General features: G+C 53.2%; 2 protein-coding genes across 3 annotated transcripts in view; both read left to right on the top strand.

Annotated features, from left to right (window-relative positions):
• Positions 1-9374, top strand: part of KIF17 (kinesin family member 17) — a 28117-nt gene extending 18743 nt beyond the window's left edge. The window contains exons 8-15 of one of the 2 annotated variants that reach the window (XM_087820802.1): positions 1025-1572; positions 2536-2616; positions 3636-3823; positions 4070-4301; positions 5178-5436; positions 6455-6525; positions 7869-7986; positions 9083-9374. In XM_087820802.1, coding sequence (XP_087676928.1) covers positions 1025-1572; positions 2536-2616; positions 3636-3823; positions 4070-4301; positions 5178-5436; positions 6455-6525; positions 7869-7986; positions 9083-9261 — 1676 coding nt within the window. In that variant the 3' untranslated portion in view covers positions 9262-9374. The remainder of the gene's footprint in view (positions 1-1024; positions 1573-2535; positions 2617-3635; positions 3824-4069; positions 4302-5177; positions 5437-6454; positions 6526-7868; positions 7987-9082) is intronic. The other variant, XM_087820803.1, reaches the window with a different exon arrangement.
• A 2573-nt stretch (positions 9375-11947) lies between these two features.
• Positions 11948-19578, top strand: DDOST (dolichyl-diphosphooligosaccharide--protein glycosyltransferase non-catalytic subunit). The gene is made up of 11 exons (XM_016214663.2): positions 11948-12137; positions 12350-12460; positions 15740-15826; positions 16584-16687; positions 16822-16916; positions 17209-17302; positions 17556-17704; positions 18029-18176; positions 18757-18877; positions 19002-19108; positions 19194-19578. The coding sequence occupies exons 1-11, from the start codon at positions 11975-11977 to the stop codon at positions 19341-19343; spliced, it is 1329 nt and encodes a 442-aa protein (XP_016070149.1). The 5' UTR covers positions 11948-11974; the 3' UTR covers positions 19344-19578.
• Positions 19579-19749: the final 171 nt, after the last annotated feature.

Consider the following 19749-nt stretch of genomic DNA (forward strand, 5'->3'; position numbering starts at 1 on the left):
TCCTGGACGTTTTTGTCTCTTTTCGACATTCCAGAATGTTCCACTCCATCACTATCATCCAAATACCCATGTATCAAGCAGCCCAGGATTCCTAGTACTCACCCAGATATTGTAAAATCCGTCTTGTAATGACACATATTGGGCCCATCATCAATACCGTTTATGGGGCATTGCTGTGTGCCGGGTACTGGGTAGGTGCTGCCACTGGACTCCCTCGGGGAGGCAGGACTCACTGAGTCCTCATGTAGCAAATACGCAAACCAAGGCTTGGAGAGGTTCAGGCCACTGAGCTGGGGAGTGTCTAGAATGTCTCAGGGAGCCCAGGACACAAGCGACAAAGAAAAGGATGGGATGTAGGGGAGGTGGTCTGATGCCCATGAGCTAGGGGCACCAAGGAGGCCTGTGTGATCAGGATCCATCCAGGTTGGCAGGAAGATGCCACTCTCGATGCAGACCCAGGGGAAGAGGGAGGGGCAGGCTCTAGTATTTTCTGTCCTTCAGAGTGTTCCCTGCAGTCCAGTTTGAATACTAGTTCTCTGAGTGGTTTTACTCAGTCTCTGTAACATTCACCCACAGTGTTCATTTAACTCCCGTGGGCCTGGCATATGCATCCCATGGACAAGAGCTTTGAGCTGGGTGCTCCAGTGGCGACCCCTTGGGGGTGAAATCTGCTTGGTCAGCAGCTCTCACCCTGGGAGGCAGTAAGACCCACAGGCTTGCTTGTTAAAAGCAGCCCCAAGGCAGGGTGGTAAGAGCCCATCACTTAACAGCTGAGGAGGTCAGAGAATGGAGAGACCATGGGGCTGGTCAGGGAAGGCTGCCTGGAAGAGGTGGAAGGAGACAGGGTTTGAGTTCTGATGGGCGGAGAGGGCAGTGGGGCAGAGATGGAAACCAATATCTGGGAGGCCCGGGAGGCTCTGACTCTTTAGGTGGTCTCTTGGAGTTAGTGGGTTTGGGACCAGTTTCTAGGGATGGTCCCCTCAGTCTAACCTTGAAGGAGCTAAAGGAAGGTCTCCATCTGCAGAAGCCGTTTTGAAGGCAGAAGTTGTCTTCAAGGACCAAGTCATACCCAGGACCGAGTTTGCCAACATGACTGAGCATGTGCCCACTTTCCAGTATGAGACGGCTGCGGAACCCGAGGTCTACTCCATAAGCGACAATCCACCCAGTGAGGGCGTCTCTAAGGCTGGACTTCCTTCCCGGTGTGAGGACCTGCCCAAGGTGGAGGCCTGCAATTCTGAGATTTCTTTTGGGTCTGATGAGTCATCCACACTTGAAGAAACCTCCATGTCTGAGGCCTTCCCTGGGCTCCAGGAGCCCTCCAACCTGGAGCTCTCCTCTGTGTCCGAGGTGGCGGCCAAGAGCAAATACTTCCTGGACGAGCTCAGCCAGGAGGCCCTGCTGGGGGAGGCGCCCTTCCTCCTGGAAGAGGAGCCCCGGCTGATGCCCGTGCAGCTGCTACCAGGCCTGCACGACCCATTTGCAGAGGTGGAGGCCAAGCTGGCCAGGCTCTCCTCCACTGTGGCCCTGGTCGACACGCCCCAAGTGGATGTACCCAAGGTCCCCATGCAGGTAGCTAACGTTATGCAGGATGTCGGCAGAAATTCCGCAGACAGAGCTCAGCTGGGGGCATGGGAGTCACTGGGCGCACGCAGATGGACAGCTCAGCTCTGAGGCTCCGGCTCCACCATCTCTGGTGGCTCTGGCTTGGTGGCCAGCTCAGGGCACTGTTCAGGGGTCTGGGAAAGACAAGCTTTGTGTCATGCTCTGTAAATCAGAAGGAAAGTTGGGATCGAGCTACAAGGCTATGCCAGGTGGGCACCTGTTCTGATGGACAGCTGCGCGGGCGGTCCCGAGTTGCCATGGTTACACTGAGCTTCCTGGTCTGATCGCTGGAGGCGGCCTTGGGCAGCTCAGGCCTCGGGCTCTCGCAGGATCAGCAGCGAGCTGGGCTGGGGTCGGTGGGATCCGGCTACCTTTCAGGGACCACGGGGGATCCTGCCACGTGGCTCCTCCTCCCTCCTTCCCCTTTGTCAGTCCAGCCTTCTCACTTTCCAGCCTTCTTTTTTTATGTTGAAATCTTTTTCCCTTTTTTCTTTCCTTTGTTCCTTTCCTCCCTTTGCTCTCCTTGCCCTTCCTTTCCGTGTGCCTGTGTGTGTGTGTAGAGCCAGCCCTTTGAATCTCACATAACTGGGTCGGGGTCCTGGCTGTACCATTCATTTAATTGCATGACGTTGGGCAGTCACTGTCTGGGCCTTGGTTTCCTCATCTATAAAATGGGGCTGGTGCTTCCCCTGAGGCAGTGCAGGTAATGCTCCTGGAACACAGAGTGTGTTCAGAACATGCCCGGCCTCTCTGCGGTCCTGCTTCCTCTCTCCTGTTTTCTCTTTCATCTGTCACCCTCCTTCCCGCCCGCTGTCCACAGCCAAAGGCATGGGGAGGAGGTGGTCGGGGAGCTGAAGGGAGGCCCGGCGGGGCAGCAGAGGCTGATTCTGCCCAACAGTCCCTCTTTCTCTCCCCCCACTCTCCTGCAAGCACCCCTCCCTGACAGATGTCCTGGAGCCCAGTGACCTCGGGGCTGAAGCTGAGGCCAAGGATGACCCCCTGTCTAGGACGGTGAGTACCCTGGGCCAGTTGTGTGTGACAAGAGGACTTCAGGGACCCAGTTCTTCCTGTGACGCTCCACTTGTCCCCTCCCTCTCCAGGACTCAGTTTCCTCATCCACAGAACAGGGACAACCACCCCAGCCCACCCCCAGCTCATCAGAGCTGGCCCATTGCAAAGCAGTGTACACATCGAGGCGCTGTCAGACCTCTGTTACCAGCTAATAAGAGTCACTGTTCCGCAGTGATTTTCAAACTGTCCCCTGCGTGGGAATCCTTGTCTAAAGTCTAGAGTCCCCGTGTGCGCGGTGGGTGAACTCCGCTGCTCTCAGACCCCACCCTTTCTGCTTAAGGAAGCGCAGCAGGCCGCCGGGAGCGAGAGCAAGGCTGTACACCTCCTTGGACCTGACCGCTGGGTAGGAGCTGACAGACTGCACGTTCTTAGTAGGTGGCAGATGGGGCGGCCAGGGGAGCCTGGCTGTAAGGTGACATTGAGATAGGACCCAAGGAGGGAGAAGGGGCCAGGAGAGAGCAAGTGCCAAAGTCCTAGGGCTGGAAAGGTCTTGACTTTCTCAGCAACAGGAAATGAGGCCCAAGAAGCAGCAGGGGGACAGGTGGTGGCAGCAGGGAGGCAGGGACCAGGCACCGGAGGAGCAGCAGGCCCAGAAGCAGCTGGATTTACAGCGAAGGCAGCGGGAAGCCATGAGGGCTCTGATCGGGAAAGGGCTGTGGTCAGTTTGTACCTAGACCGCCCTGGCTGCCTGCTGAAGCATGGGCGGGGCGGGGCGGGGCGGGGCGGGGCGGGAGAGGGAGCGGGAGCGGGAGCGGGAGCAGGAGGCTGCTGGTGGGTGCTGGTGGAAATGGTGACAGTAGGAACCTGCTTGGTGTTTTTCTGTATAGCTGGTGTCCCTAAGCTGGAGGTGACCTGTCCCCATGTGAGGGCCGTGATGCCCTGGGTGGGATGGAGGCCACCGTGAGCTTGTGGCCAGGGGCTGCCTTCCCACCTCCACTGAGGTTTCTCTTTGTGCTCAGGAGGCTGACCTGGGCCTGGAAGGAGACAAAGACATGGTGTTGGCAGCAGAGCCTGGCATGGGGATGGAGGCCGAGGTCCAGACCCTGCTGGCCATGACAAGTTGGAGAAGGGACAGTATGGGCATGGAGGTGGCAGTGCTGGCCGACGACCTGATGCCCGTGGTGGACCAGCAGCAGGTGCTTGCCCGGTAAGTGCCGCAGCCTGGGGCTGGCGGGACCCCTCGCCCTTCCTGCTGGGCACAGCCACCGCCATGGTTGAGGTAGGTCGATCCGGTGGGCACCTTGGTCTGACCCTGAGCCAGCGGTGTCACCTCTCAGCCTCAGTGGATGCCTCTGTGAGGGGGTGGTGGGGAGGATTCCGTGGGTGGTGCTGGACAGGGAGCGCTCAGTGGCTGCAGGCGCCGTCATGCTTGCTTTCTCCTCCACGGTGGCAGTTTGCAGCTGTTGGAGCAGCAGGTGATCGGCGGGGAGCAGGCCAAGAACAAGGACCTGAAGGAGAAGCACAGGCACCGGAAACGCTACGCGGACGAGCGCAGAAAGCAGCTGGTGGCGGCGCTGCAGACCTCGGACGAGGACAGTGGGGAGTGGGTGCTGCTCAACGTCTACGACTCCATCCAGGAGGAAGTGCGGGCCAAGAGCAAGCTGCTGGAGAAGATGCAGAGGAAGGCGAGGCTTCGGGACCTGCCACACTCTCATAGGGCTAGTCCTCTCTCCATGGTTTTCTTTCCAGGCTTGTCCTGGAGATATATACATGTATATATTTTTATTTTTTCCATTGCTTTTCAGAGAGATTGGAAGGGGGAGGGGGGAGAGAAACATCGATGTGAGAGAGACACACCGACTGGTTGCCTCCCACACGCGCCCCGACTGGGGCTGGGGATCGAGCCTGCAGCCGATGAAACCTTCTTCACCGGCTCTTTGAGGAAACCGACTGTGCACCAGTGGCTCAGGCTCGGGGAGAGCATGGTTATGGTTGGGGCTGGGAGTCACTTGTGCTTAGGGAATGGAGGGCAGGTCTGGCAGACCTGGGCAGATGAAATTAATCTAGAATCCATGGTCAAATCAAGGTGGGCCTGACTCCAGTCCAGTGGTTGTCACATCGTAACAGGACTGTGGCAGTGGGGAAGCAGGGATGGCTGAGTCTGAGCTTGTGCCTATTGCTCCCCTTAGAAAAAGAATCTGTACAATTCTGTGAGATCTCCGAGGACTGTGGTGACTATAGTGTTCTGTGGAGCCTGCTAAAAGGCTCCTGAATCAAATGTATGAGTGTGGGATGGTGACCAAGGTTGGCAGTGAGGGTTGATGAACTTCCCCTCTGCAGGGCCGTGGACACAGTAGGTGCTCTTTTAAGTGCTGGGTGGAGAGGTGGGTGGGTGAGTGGATGGATGGAATGGTGGATGGATGGTGGAGATAAGAATGGATAGATGAGTGATCAACAAACAGATGGTGCGTGGCTGGCTGGCTGGGCAGTTAGTGGACAGGTCGATGGATGGTGAGATGTCTCAGTGTCTTCCGCTCACAGCTCTTCATGCTTTGTTTCAGCTTCGGGCGGCAGAGGTGGAGATCAAAGATCTGCAGTCGGAGTTTGAGCTGGAGAAGATTGATTATTTGGCCACCATCCGCCGGCAGGAACGTGACTTCATGCTGTTGCAGCAGCTCCTGGAGCAGGTGCAGCCCCTCATTCGCAGGGACTGTAACTACAGCAACCTGGAGAGGATCAGGCGCGAGTCCTGCTGGGATGAGGACAATGGCTTCTGGAAGATCCCTGAGCCCGTCATCATAAAAACCAGCCTCCCAGTAGGTCAGGAGCTGCTATCCCCTCAGCCCTCCCTCTTCCTCCACACTGCCACCCTGCAGACTGACAGGGAGCCCGAGGGAACAGTGCGCTCTGAATCAGACAGATGTGGGCTGGAATTCTGCCTCCACCACTCCCTGTGTGACCTCTTTGGGACTCGGTGTCCTCATCTGTGAAATGGGGATTAATAACAGCACCTTCCTCAGATTGCTGGGTGGCTCAAAATGTGTTAATACACCTAAAACCCTGAGAGCCATGCCTGGCACATCTTAAGTGGGTGGCACGTTTTGTCTTCATCAACATTGTCACTTCATCCTACAACCACCCTGTGAAGGACGAGGACCTTCCCATGAGGAAGTGGAACCTCTGAGAGTATGAGTGTCGTATCCAGTCACAACCACAGCAGGGAGGTGCAGGGCCAGGAATCGACACGGGCTGTTTAGCTGCAGGCCTGGTTTGACTTCTGCTTTTGCACTGACCTCCTGTGTGACCTTATGATGGTCACTGTCCCTCTCTGGGCTTTGGTGCTCTGATCTTCACAAAGAAAGGGTTGGGGAGATGATCTTGAAGGGCGCCGCACCTCCACTGAGTCTCAGAGTAAGGTCAGATTTACAGTGGCTCTTTCTGCAGCCTCTTAGCTGGCTCTGCCCACTCAGAGAGCAGTAGGCTGTTACATCCCACAAGGCCCCGCCAGTTCTCACCCTGGTCAGAGTGCTTGTCCAGGTCCCATGTCTCAGATGTTTATGGCCACTGTCACCATCACTGCTGAAACTCCAGGCAGTGGCAGCCTTCCTCCCCGCCTCCACCAACCTGCTATCTTGCCTGGGAGCAGAGAATGGCTTCTTTGGTGCCTGAGCCCTGCTATTGTGTTTCCCAGAGCCAGCCCTTTGCTTGGGCTGGGAAGTGTCCTCCCTTAGCTCCAAGCCTCAGCCAGGCCTGACCCCTGCCCTCTCTGGGGAGAGGGCTGCAGCCCACCCTGCCCCTCTAGCCCCCAGCAGAGACTTCAGCTTTTGTTTTCTCATAGCAGTTTCAACAGGGTCACAGAACAAACCAGCCCGCAAAACCTCAGTAGCAGACAACGGTGAACCAGCCATGGTAAGGCCTCTGAGAGAAGGAGGAGTGGGGGCTGGCGGGGGCTTGGCCCCAAGGTGCAGGGGGTCAGTATTACTACAGGGACTGGACTTCTGCTTTCATCCGCCCTTAGGACTCAAGCAGGGGGCTGAGCCTGGGTCCTTTCTGTGTAACTCTGTTGGCACCTAGACCCTCAATCCCTCTGGCTCTCAGTCAAAGCCACGTATGGTCATAAAAACCAGAGGGGGATTACATGGTTCAAGTCAAACCCCCTGCTGGTGAAGGACAGAAGTGTCAGCTTGAATCCTAGAGGCCCAGTTGTACATTCCGGTTCCCTAGGCCCCTCCTAGTCTACAGCTCCAATTGGCTGCTTTTGATAGCTTAACTTTTTGTAAAAAAGAAAAAGTTGCTCCTGAAAAATTCATTCTTAACCTGGGACTATTAAGGGGTTATATTAGTTGGAATGCGTTTAGTTCCAAGTGACAGCTACCCAAAGCAAACAATCGTAACAAAATAGGGAATTTATTGGTGCATGTTAAGTGTACCAGTTTCAGGCAGGGCTGGATCTAGGGGCTCAAACAGTCAGGGTTCTGCTTCCCTTCATATTCTACCTTTGGACTCAGGCAGGCTTTCTCCACATGGCCACTGTCACCAGGATCCAACAGGAAGAGAGACCCAGTCTCTTAGAGCATTCTCAAACCAATGCTTGTGGAAAGATTCTGATCTGTTCTGCCTGGGTCATGGGCCTACTCTTGGACCAATGATTATGTCTGGAAGATGGAGTTCTGTGGTTGGTCCAGTCTGGGTCACATGTCCATCTGTGTAGCAAGGGGGTGGGTGGGAGTGGCACTATTAACGATCACCCCACCAGGACAATGTCAAGTAGGAGAAGGCTAGGCCCTGAAGGAAGAGATTCAGGGTAAAGAAAACAAGTCCATGGGAGTAATGAAAAATAGTTCCTGGTGATAAAGAGATTGGGACTCAGTTCTTATGATCATATATGTGCCCATGAGCCGAGCACTGTGTTATCTATTCTGTGATTATGTCTTGATGGATGTGGGTGTGTTGTATTGTCCTTGCCCCTGATGGAGCTGGCAGGATGCTCTCTGAGTTTTGCGGGAGGGAGTGGGCACTTCCCATTCCTAAGGATGGGGGGGGCTTGGCTGGAGGCCCACCACCCTGCCCTGAGCTGCCCAGATCCAGCCCAGGAGGCCAGGTCTGTAATGGGGCATGCCAGAGTAGGCAGTGAGGCTCAGGGAAGCCCCATCCCAACAGGCTTGCAGAGGCTGCTGAGCCCTGGGTGAGGGCCCACATAAGAACTGCACAAATAAGGGGTCTTAACCCATGAGGATTTGGGATCTCAGCAGGAAGAAGACCGCTACAAGCTGATGCTCAGTCGGAGTGACAGTGAAAATATTGCCAGTAACTACTTCCGGTCTAAGCGGGCCAGCCAGATCCTCAGCTCGGATCCCATGAAGAGCCTCAGTGAGTGCCCTGCCCACCTCGAACCCTCCAGGCCCTCTGCCAATTGGGAGGCATGATGGGGTGGATGGGGTCAGACAGGCTTGGGTTAAAAACCCCTTTCCCTTTCCCATGAAGAGCCTCAGCTTCCTCAGTTATTGAGAGACGGGGAGACACCTACTTCTCAGGATTAGGTGAAATGAAATGGCACATAGTAGGTGTTCAGTACACAGTCTCTCCTTTCCTTTATCCCTTCTCCTCCTGAGGGAGATGTGCTGTTTGATTCATCTGTCTCCTCTGACATACACAGGCCCCCAACACTGTTCAGCGCCCTGGTGTGGGGTTGCACAGCTCTGAGTTAGCTACTCACCAGTTTCCTCGGATGCCAGTATCCTGGCTTTCTCCTGAGCCAAGGGGGGCAGACAGGGCCACAAAAGCAAAACACTTTCAAAAGCACGAACTGAAAACCACTCTATTCTTGTTTTTAAAGCTAAAAGACCATAGAGCTTCCAATAAGATATCAATGAGAAGCACAGCTCAGTTCTATATTGAGGTTATTTAAGAAAGTGGGTGTCATTGAATAAAGAGGGAAAAGTTGGACAGGAAATGTGCCCATGCTGCAGATGAGGAAACTGAGGCCCAGAGAGTTTCAGCCAGGCACCTCTGGCTGAGCTCAGGGTGGCTGCAAGGTCTATCTCAGGCTGGTCTAAAGCTCTGATTGGCTGCTTCTGATAGCTTAACTTTGTAAAAAAGGGAAAGCTGTTCCTGAAAAAACCATTCTTAACCTGGGACCACTAAAGGGTTATGTTAGTAAGAATGCTTTTAGTTCCAAGTGAGGCCATACTTCTAGGAAGTGGTGGAGCTGGGCTTTGAACCCAGGCTTGTTTGGCTTGAGATCCCAGGCTGCATCCCAGCCCGGACCCTTTGGACACAGACAGTGCTGGGTCTGAGGCCTCAGCCAGAGCAGCGTCTTGGAGCTTGGTGTCCTTGGTGTCATAGCTGTGGGACCAGGGCCTCTGACTGCGTGGGGGCTGGGCCAGGTTCACCACCCACACGCTGTTTTCCTCTCCATCCCCTGCACTCCTAGCTCACCATCACCCTTCCTGCCTCTTCTCCACAGCACATCACAACTCACCGCCAGGCCTCAGCTCCCCGCTTGGCAACAACTCTGCCATCCCACCCACCCAGGCCCCTGAAGTGCCCCAGCCCCGGCCCTTCCGCCTCGAGTCCCTTGATATCCCCTTCACCAAGGCCAAGCGTAAGAAGAGCAAAAGCAGCTTTGGCAGTGAGCCTCTGTGAACACAGCTGCCTGCTGCCCTGTTTCTGGGCTTCTGCAAAACTGCCAGGCCCTCCCAGGGCAGTCCCAGCTGGGCCTCCTCCCACCTGCCCCCATAGTGACAGGCACTTGAGGGGGACCTCACCCTGGCGGACAAAGTCCCTTCCCTGTTCCCCAGAGAGCCCACTTCTGCCTAGGGCGGGAGCCCCTCGGAGGCTGGACCATCCCTGGAAAGGCCCAGCTCCCAATGCCACATCAGTGTTTCCACCTGCTCACCTGCCAGAGCCTGCCATCTGTGCCCACCAGTGTTGTTCGGTGCTTCAATGGGCTCAGGAGCCTCAAGACTTCATCAGCAGCCTGACAGAGCAGGCAGCAACTTCTCCATGGATCGAGCTCAACATGTTGGTGATTGAAAACTGTGCCTCTGTCCAGTTGCCCCCACTTCTTGGGGGAAGCCCTGCAGGACAGGTGCTCGAGGCCTGAGCACCTTGCTGCCGGTTCCCGGCTGGTCTGTGGCTCAAAGAGGCCACTCCACATTAAGCTGCCCCAATAAACTGTCTTTTACCAACAAGCTCCATTTCTCTGACTCTCTGACAGTGGCACTGGGGCCCCTCCCTGCCTGGGAAGTTCTTCCTGGAGTAAGGTTCTTAAATAGCTGAGGCCTTTAGGACAAACAGGCTTCACAGTTTCTGCGCCTCCCTGCAGTTGTGAGTACAAGTGCTTTATTCTGGGGAAAGCATCTGGACTGTCATTAGAATCTCAAAGGATCTGTGACCCAGGAAAGCACAGTCCTTGTTTTGGAAAACAGAGGCCATCTCATGCTGAGGCCCAGAGAAGGCCCAGGTTTTGTCAGCCCTCAGGGGCTGTGCTGGAACTGGGTGTCCTGACATAGCCAGGAACCAATCCAGGCCACCCCAGCAACCTGGGACATACCACTCCCCTTGTCCACTGTAGCCCAGGCCTGCCCTGTGGGAAAAGCTCAGAGTCTGAGGGAGGTTTGGCCTTCAGCGCTGTCCTGAGCCTCACTCACTGAGCCTCATCTGTGAAACCGGGGTAACACCCACCTCGTAGAGTTACTGTGAAGATAAAATGAGATAGTATCTAAAGTTCTGGTGCATAGCAGGTGCTCCGGATCAGCCCATCATTCCTCCTCCTCTTCTGTATTTTAATTACTGTGGTTCAGGCCACAGGCATATGCCTGCGCAAAGGAGCTCACATCCTGGAGAGGCTGGGGTGGGGTGGAGGGTGCTTAAGTAACTGCCGAGATTAGTCTAATCCTAGGCAGGCTGCAGTATGTACTTTGAGTAAGAGGAAGTGAGATCAGGTCTTCATGGGAACAAAGTACCCTTGTGAAGGGAGCAGCACCAGGTGGTGGGGGGGATGGGGGCTCCCATAAAGGATGGAGAGTATCTGGGGAGGCTTAAGAGGGGAATGTGGGGAGGGGCTCCCGGTAGAGGGAGCTGCATGAGCAAAAGGCAGGAGGTGGGGAAGATGAGGGTATGTTAAAGGTTGGGAGAGACCTGTTCCAGGTGAGCCCTGAGCAGGAACTAAGAGGATGAAGTTGCAGAGATGAGTTTAGGTAGAGACCTGAGAGTCAAGTCTTTGGGTGGCAGACTCCTTAGCAACCGTTTGGTACCATTAGGTCTGAGTTAGAGGTGGACTGAAGTCTTGGAGCTGCTTGTGGTAGCTTTAACTTAGACCTGTGATGGGACTGAGGCAGGTCTGAAGTGAGCCCTGCCCCTGGATCAATTTAGAAGGGGTGGGAGCCAACACTACTGAGTGGCTGCTCAGCCTAGCCCTGCACTAGCGCCTTAAAACCTGCTCTAGCTGAGCCTCCCGGTTGATTCCTGGTCAGGGCACATGCCTGGGTTTCTGGCTCGATCCCCAGTGGGGGGCGCGCAGGAGGCAGCCGCTCAATGACTCTCATCATTGATGTTTCTCCCTTTCCTCTCTCTAAAATAAATAACATTAAAACACACGAAAACCTGTTCTAGTCCTCCCAAGAGCCCAGGGCTGTTCCAAAGGCACGCAGGTGAGCAGGAGCTGCTTCTGGCTATTTTTATTTCCAGCCTAGGACAGTGGCCTGGAGAGAAGTGAAATCGTCCGGTATAAAGGACTAGTGAGAGACGGAGCTTGGGAACGAACCCAGTTAGAGATTTTTAATCTCTAGGCTAGTCCACCGCGCGTTCACCTGCCTCCAGCGTGGGCCACCAGGCTCGGCAGGGCAGGCCAGTGCCCCGCAAGCCACGGGAGACTAAAGTGTCCCTGTCCCTGATCTTATTTTTCCAATCTTCTCCTCTCTGGAGATGGCGGAGGTGGGGCCTGAATCTGCCCCAGACCAGTGAAGACCGAAGAGGTACTTAGTCCGCGGCGACCGCCGCCACTCCCGCTGCTCCCGCTTCCTTTCGGACCGGGCCCGCCGGGACCAGACTGATGAAGAGTCCTGTTGATTGGCCGCGGCTGCAGAGCTGTCTCTCCAGGATTGAGCCGTTTCCTTTGGGGAGGCGGAGCCGCGCGCCCCTTCCGCCAATAGGGTTCAGAGGCTCCGCCCACTACAGAGGCACTTCCGGTGATACTCCTGCCCCTTTTCTTCTGAGCCTGCACTCGGGGCACCTGGCCCCCGCGCACCAAGATCACTTCCGGGTGGAACTCCGAGACCCCGAGCCGCGATTGGCTAACCTTAGGCAGGGTACTTCCGGTGTCCAGGTGCTTGGGTGCTTTGGCAGGAGTAGAAAGATGGAGCCTGGCGCCCCGGCCCGTGCTTGGTCCCTCTTGTGGCCGCTGCTGCTCCTGCTGCCCTCTCTTGGCCTGGTCGGCGCCAGCGGCCCCCGCACTTTAGTGCTGCTGGACAACCTCAACCTGCGGGAGACGCATTCGCTTTTCTTCCGGAGTCTAAAGGGTGAGACGGGAGGCCGAGGGGGCGGCGGGTGAGAGTCTGGGTTTGGAAAGGTCCCCGAGCCTGACCGCAACGGCCACCCTCCCTCCACTCGTTTTCCACGAGCGGGCAGCCCAGTTCTGGCCTGCCGCTTTGGGGAGGGTCGTCGTGATCTCTGCAGCGGTGGGTTTCCTTTTGCGTCCCGTCTGCCTCAGTTCCGTTTTCTTCTTGTCCAGATCGGGGCTTTGATCTCACATTCAAGACCGCAGATGACCCGAGCCTCTCTCTTATTAAGTACGGGGAGTTCCTCTATCACAATCTCATCATCTTCTCCCCCTCGGTAGAAGGTAAGAGCTTCGCGTCACCCCCAGAACCGGGATTCGAGGCTCAGTACTGACCTGTCGCTTTCTTCTGGATTTTGAGCATGTTCTGGGTCATGGGATGGGTCACCAGCCCTGGCCGCAGCTGCTGCCGGTGAAGAGGAAAGTGTTTCTAACCTGGGCGCATCTCCTTTCTAAAAGACACAGCTGAGGATTGTAGGGTCAAGTGTTGCCACAGACCAGGGAGCCTGGGGCCCTGCTAAACTGAGAAGTGAATTTTCTCTGTAAAGGGACTGATAAGAAAGATGGAGAATCCCCAAGTGAGGTTGGCCTGGGTGGAAAGAGGAAATGGCATGCTACTAATACAGTGTGCTGTAAAGAGGTGTGTAGCAGTGGAACTTAAGAATTCAGGTGATTCAAAGAACCTGTTAATTTTCTAGCCCGGCCCCCTGTTTGAGGCTGGATGGATATATCCAGGATCTACCAGAGGGTTGGGGAATTGTTGAACAGAATGAATATCCTTACTAGATTATCCAACTCATACTTCAGTATTCCTGTGACAAAGAGCTTATTATGAGGTAGTCAACTCCACCACTGGATAACTGTTAAGAGGTACTTATATTAAACTAGAATTTGTCTCCTATTTCCTACCTTGTTAATTTGGGGTAGGGAGAAGAGGAAGGGGTTTCTTCTCAGGGCCTTAGAGAGCGAGTCTAGTGCTTTCTTTGCTTGGAGGCACAGCCTTCACATAATCATGGCCTATTCAGCTGTTTCTTCTCCGGACTAAATGCCTGCGGTGCCTTTGGCTGTTTCTCTGCTGAGCTTTTTGGTGAGCATCTAGTCATTCTCTTTTGGCTTCAGTTTTTCTTTTTCTCAGAGGACTCAGGTTGCCCGTCTGGGGTAAGACAGGACTGCCATCTCTTCCTTCAGTTGCTGAAGCTTAGGAAGTCTTTTCCCACCGTTGGCAGCTACTTTATTGTCTATAGTTCATGTGAGATTGGGTTCAGCCAAATCCCTGAAGTATTTTTCTTTAGGCTCCCAACACTTGCCATATCACCCCCAACTCTCCCGCAAAATGTGCCTTTGGAATTGGCTTTTCGGAGGCAAATGTAGTTGGGTGGAAGTGACTCCACGTTGAACAAGTTAAAATCTTCAGGTTACTGGGCAGGTGAATGGAGCCTTCAGCTGGTTGGTCGGCGTTTGCCAAGTTTCTGTTGTGTTCTGAAATAGGTTTTGAACAGTGACAAGAGCCTGCCCTTGAGTTCTTTCAGTCAGTCTTTGAGGGAATAAGAATAAGGACTTGAAATGAGGTGTGGGAGGGTGGATGTGGTGGGTGGAGAACCGTTGTGCTCAGGAGGTCGATTGGGAGTGTCACTGAGGAGGGAAATGGCGGGTGAGATCGGCAGAAGGTTGAGGAGGTAGATGGGAGAAACATCAGAGAGCCTAAGACAAGTGTTTACCAAATGTTAGTCTACCTTCTGTACCTTCATGATTTTTACCATAGTCCATATCACCTGTGCTAATAATTAGTATTTTTCTTTAAATTGACTTGCTTTTAAAACTAAAATAACATTTCAGAGGAAACCAGTAATGAACTCAGTATCACCATGGAAATGGAAAGTCAGTGTGTGACCCTTTGCTTTCAGTAGAAGGTAACTATAAATAGAATAAGTACAGTGCTAAATTCTAGCGGGATTCTGTTCCCTGCAGAAAGCTTTCAGCCCTAGGCTTCCTCTTACAAGAGGAGATTAGCAAGTGTGAGGGAAGTGTTAAAGACCAGTATCAAACTAAGACATTCTCTCTGATGGAGGAAACTCTCTGAGAATCACTGTCATTTAAAGCCCTGCCCCACATCACGCACCTTGTCACCTTTTCTGCCCCTGGCAGAGTGGGTCCCACACTCTGGGAAACGCTGCTGCAGTTTGTTCAGGCACTCCTGGGGAGAAGGCTTGTATCTGCTGGAGGGGGTTCAGGGTAATGGTTTGGGCCCTGCTCTAAGATGCCTTCTGTGGTACTCGGGACCTCTGTTAGCCCTCTAGGGTATGAAATTGCTGGCCTGGCTTCCTTAGCCATGAGTCAGTGGGTTCCTTGCCCTTTCTGGGGTCAGGAAGCTCCCAAGTCACATTCAGTAAAGCAATGGCTACAGAAGAAGGATCCATAGCATGTCCTCTGTACCCAGAAAAATCTGGGCCCCTTTTTGTAGATAGGGAAATAGGCTTAGAAAGGTGAAGGGATGCCTACATTTAAGCCTGGGTGTCTCCATTTTAACAGCAGCACAGTTAATATTTTGGACTGGATAATTCTTTGTTGTGAGGGTGTCCTGTGTACAATAGGATGTGTAGCAGCTTCCTGGACCTCTACCCACTAGATGGCAGTAGCTATCTGACAACCAGAAATGTCTTTAGACCTTGCCCCTAAGGGACCACTGTACCATACCAAGATGCTGTTTTTGAATTGTCTAAGACCCTGCCTGGCCTCTGTAGGACAGTGGACAGATGACTTTGTAAATGTATGAGAGGCTGGGTCCCCAAATGCAAGATGTTCTGTCTGGGCCTGAAGGAAAAGTAAGGCGTTTTTTTTTTCCATGCAAATTACCACAGAAAAGAGGGACATTCTAATACTCAGATCTTTACAGCTAGTTTGGATGCTTATGGCAGTCACCTGACCAAATTGACCAAAAACGGGTATGATCTCACAATTACAAATGCTGGAAATTAATGAGAATTTTGGTGATCACTTTTTTTTTTTTTTTTAAGCACAGTATATGAAGTGGCTCTGTTATGGTACTATGGATATAAATCTGTAGGATTACTAGGAAAGACCCTATATATGTTGGGCAAATGAGTACTAGTCTCAGTGACAGCATCATCCTTCAAATTGCTCTTTCTCAGACAACTTAGATGGAAGTGAAGTTGATGGGTTCTTGAAAACTGTTAGGTGACCCCAAAATGGCTCTAGAGGTGCAGGTGATGAGTCTGAATGAAGTTTTGTGACATGAGTAGGAAATTGCAGCATTTCTAAACAAATCTCTTATATGTGACTTGAAGTGTGTGTAACTTGACAACTATAATTGGTGGGTGTTTAATTTTTACTAAAAGTTTATGAATGGAGCCATTTGGATCATCACAGTGGGAAAATAGAATTGCCCTGTGTCAGGGCATGTATGGTAAATGTCCTTCTCGTTTGGGCCTCTAGAGGGAGATATTCTGTTGATTGTGGCTGTCCTCTGTCCACCTTCCCCCGCCCAAATGTCAGAGGAGCAGTGAGAGGAACCCTCTGGATCACTGAGTCTGGTGCCTCTTTCAGATTTTGGAGGGAACATCAATGTGGAGACCATCAGTACCTTTATTGACGGTGGAGGCAGTGTCCTGGTAGCTGCCAGCTCAGACATTGGTAAGTTTGATTTCAGAAGTTCTGGTGCTTTGCACCGTTTCTCCAAGAAGCTTGGAGAGCTCTACAGATGGAAGCTACCAGATTGTCATTCACTGGGCGTCCTTGGCCAGGGAGTGAGGGAACTGCAGAGCCATTCACTCCCTCCTTCCCTGTGACCAGAGCCAATGAGAGGCAGGTTCTTTTAGGGGCTGGGAACCCTGTTCTTGTTTGTTTTTTAACTTTGTTGTGTTTTTACTTGTTTTGGTGGTTCTTTTCTTAAAAAGAGGAGAGAAGTAGGAGGCTAATTGGGTGGAGCCCAAAAGCATTGGACAGGTTTTCATTTTGTTTTGTTTACTACTTTGGAAAATTCTAAAGATACTTAGAAGTAGGAAGAGAGCCCTGTGTACTTATCACCCAGTTTCAACCATGAATAACGTCTGTCCCATCATGTTTTATTGTTTTTTCAGTATTGACAGCTGTTAAGAACCATATTGGGTGGGGTTCTTGGCAAGGTGATGGGAGAGAGAAACCTTGTAAGCTGATCCAGGTCAAGTTTGCCGAGGTGTTTGCTTCACAGGGGTTTTTGTGCAGAACCAAGGTCACTGTGTATTTGTGGAGCAAGGCCAGGTGTTTTTTTGTTTTGCGAATTCAGATTGAAACCTCATGTACTTTACCATGCTGTTGCCCAGGGTTCCAGCTGGTGAAGCTGCAGCGCCCTGGGGATGGCTGGGAGAGTGAGCCCTAGGGGCTCAGCCAGGTGTCTCTTCGGTCTATGTAGGTGACCCTCTTCGCGAGCTGGGCAGTGAGTGTGGGATTGAGTTCGATGAGGAGAAAACGGCTGTCATTGACCATCACAACTACGACATCTCAGACCTTGGCCAGGTAATCAGGCCTGTCACCTTACAGGTTTCAGTCCCCTAGAGCAAAGCTCAGCCTAGAGACCGTGCAGGAGTTGGGAGGGACCCCTGGCTTGGGGGCGCCTCTCTCTGACCACCTCCTCCCCTCTGCCGTTGCAGCATACCCTCATTGTGGCTGACACTGAGAACCTGCTGAAGGCCCCCACCATTGTTGGGAAATCGTCTCCAAATCCCATCCTCTTTCGAGGTGTTGGGTGAGTGAGCAAGGAGAGGCCAACAGAAACCTGGGGAGTTGAGGGGACTACTCTGTTTTGTCAGGAAACCAACCAAACTTGTGATTATTCAGGGGTATTCCTTTCTCCAGAGGATGCAGATGAAATAAAGTCATGACACTGAGTCAGATTTCATAGTTACAGCAAGAGGAGAGCTAAGTGTTGCCTATTGAGAGAGCAGGATTCATTCCCGTGAAGAAGTGGCCCTCGGGACCACAGGTCCTTTGGGCTTGGTTCTTGGGGTCTGAGTTGGGTGGTTCTCTTCCTTCTCCAGGATGGTGGCTGACCCCGACAACCCTTTGGTGTTGGACATCCTGACGGGCTCTTCCACCTCTTACTCCTTCTTCCCAGATAAACCCATCACCCAGGTGAGGGGCCTTGCAGCCTTGAGACTCTGGCTTCTGGGCCCAGGAGCAAAGCTCTTTTTTATCTGAAGTGGGCAGGAAAGCACATTGTGAGAGGCTGATGAAATGAGAAGTGGTGGAGCGGGGAAGCGGGCAGAGCAGTGGTGTTTCAGGTTTGCCTTCAGGTGGGGAGGGTCTAGCCCACTGTCCTTTTGTGCTGGGGGCCCAGTGGCTTGTCCTTTGCGCTGGCTCTGGGCTGACAGCCCCGTGTTCCTAGTATCCCCATGCAGTGGGGAAGAACACCCTCCTGATCGCTGGGCTCCAGGCCAGGAACAACGCCCGGGTCATCTTCAGCGGCTCCCTCGACTTCTTCAGCGATGCCTTCTTCAACTCGGCAGTGCAGAAGGCCACGCCTGGCTCCCAGAGGTAGGTGCCAGGGGACTTAGGGGCATGTGGTCTGGCGGGGGCTCTGCAGAGGGAGAGGACTTGGATGGGGAGGAAGAAGCCTTTGGCTAAAAGTCAGAGGCTAAGTATCTCTAGGTGTTTTAAGATTGAGGACTTGACTTTGTTGCTATATTGGCCACTCCAGACTTTTCTAGTAATGGCTTCTCTGGAGATATTTTGAAAATCGTGTACTTATTGTATGGTGACACCCAAAGCAACGCCACCTCACATCTTTTCACTTTTGTGTTCCTGCTGGGAAGAAGTTGGTTCTGGTGCTCCAGCCTCTCCTGTTTTCCCCTTCTGCAGGTATTCCCAGACAGGCAACTATGAGCTAGCTGTGGCCCTCTCTCGCTGGGTGTTCAAAGAGGAGGGTGTCCTCCGTGTGGGGCCTGTGTCCCACCATCGGGTGGGCGAGAAAGCCCCACCCCATGCCTACACTGTCACTGACCTTGTGGTAAGAGCTTGGAGGAGGAGGGCCCTGAGGTTCTAGCCAAGTTGACCCAGCTCAAAAAGCATTTATGCAGCATTCCTCTGCTGGGCCTGAGGGGCCTAAAAAAGGGTGAGGAAGTTAACCTCTACCCTGAAGGCAGCTCAGATGCAGAGAAACCAAGATCCTGAGTGTGGGAGTGCAGACGTGGGAGGGGCTTTGCTGGCACTGCCTAAAGTGGGGATCACAGGAGAAATGCCATTGGAGCCTGGTTTGAGGATGAGTGTCAGGCAAGAGAAGTGGGGAAAGGCAAGAGAGCAGCGAATATGGAAGCAGGGATGCCCGAGAGTACCTGGCACATTGCAGGGGTGGAGCGCGGTTTGGGTGCAGATTTTCACAGACCTGGTAAGAGGTGGATGCGAGTCAGGGGGGTTAGCCTGCTGGGTGGTATTTCAGTCACTGCCCAGGGGTGGGGGGTAGGGCTTGCTCAGGTTTTCACACTCCTGGGAGTTCGTGCCAGATTCGAGTAGGGATTTGGTGCAGCTCTGGTGGCGGTGGCGGCATCTTTCATCACCGGCCCCCCTGGCTAACTGGCCTTTTCTCTCAGGAGTACAGCATCGTGATTGAGCAGCTCTCTAATGGCAGGTGGGTCCCCTTTGATGGTGATGACATTCAGCTGGAGTTTGTCCGCATCGATCCTTTTGTGAGGACCTTCTTGAAGAAGAAAGGTAAAAAGCAGTTCTCACAGAAGCTGCCGGAAGACAGCCTGCCTCTGGCTCGCTCTCAGGAGGTGGGAGGCTAATGAGACACACTTTGGGAACCTCCTGGTTACCTGTTGTCGATCTTTCCCAGGTGGCAAGTACAGTGTCCAGTTCAAGTTGCCAGACGTGTATGGTGTGTTCCAGTTTAAAGTGGATTACAACCGGCTAGGCTACACACACTTGTATTCTTCCACTCAGGTAAGCATGGGTCACACAGTCCGCTTCAGCATGCGCCCCACCCCGGCTTCGGGTGGCCAGGCCCATCACTCCTGTCCTGTTGTAGGTATCAGTGAGGCCACTGCAGCACACGCAGTATGAGCGCTTCATCCCTTCAGCCTACCCCTACTACGCCAGCGCCTTCTCCATGATGGCGGGACTCTTCCTCTTCAGCATCGTCTTCTTGCACATGAAGGAGAAGGAGAAGTCGGACTGAGGGCCAGGGCCCTAGACTCCTTACAGCGTGGAGATGAGGGATTTTAGTAGGATTCGTGTTTTGTTTTTGTTTTTAAAGCCGTGGGACAGCGGCATAGCCTTACCTCAGTGGGAGATTGAGTACCTAGGGGTGGGGGTTAGGGAATGATTTTTATGTTTTTCCACATTGTGGTAAGTGGTATTTTTCATAAGTGCAGTCACTTTCATTTCTAAAATAAAGCGAAACATTGCCCTCAGACTTCACCTGGCCCCCACTGTGCTTTGCTAATGGAGGGGATGTTCTTTGGTAATGACTGGATACAAAACAGCAGATGGCCTCTTTTAATTTTGCCAGAGACTGGACTGTATTTTAACTATGAAATGACAGTGTTTCCAAACTTCCCAAGGGATAAAACAAGGTTAATACT

The sequence above is a fragment of the Miniopterus natalensis genome, chromosome 9 (genome assembly GCF_054644295.1).
Source record: "Miniopterus natalensis isolate mMinNat1 chromosome 9, mMinNat1.hap1, whole genome shotgun sequence".
NCBI classification, from domain to species: Eukaryota; Metazoa; Chordata; class Mammalia; order Chiroptera; family Miniopteridae; genus Miniopterus; species Miniopterus natalensis.

Bases quoted from the DNA above. Each gene is read 5' to 3' on its own strand.
- DDOST (XM_016214663.2), top strand. From the start codon at position 11,975: ATGGAGCCTGGCGCCCCGGCCCGTGCTTGGTCCCTCTTGTGGCCGCTG. The intron at 16,688-16,821 runs GTAATCAGGCCT...CTGCCGTTGCAG, and splicing joins ACATCTCAGACCTTGGCCAG to CATACCCTCATTGTGGCTGA. The intron at 19,109-19,193 runs GTAAGCATGGGT...GTCCTGTTGTAG, and splicing joins ACTTGTATTCTTCCACTCAG to GTATCAGTGAGGCCACTGCA.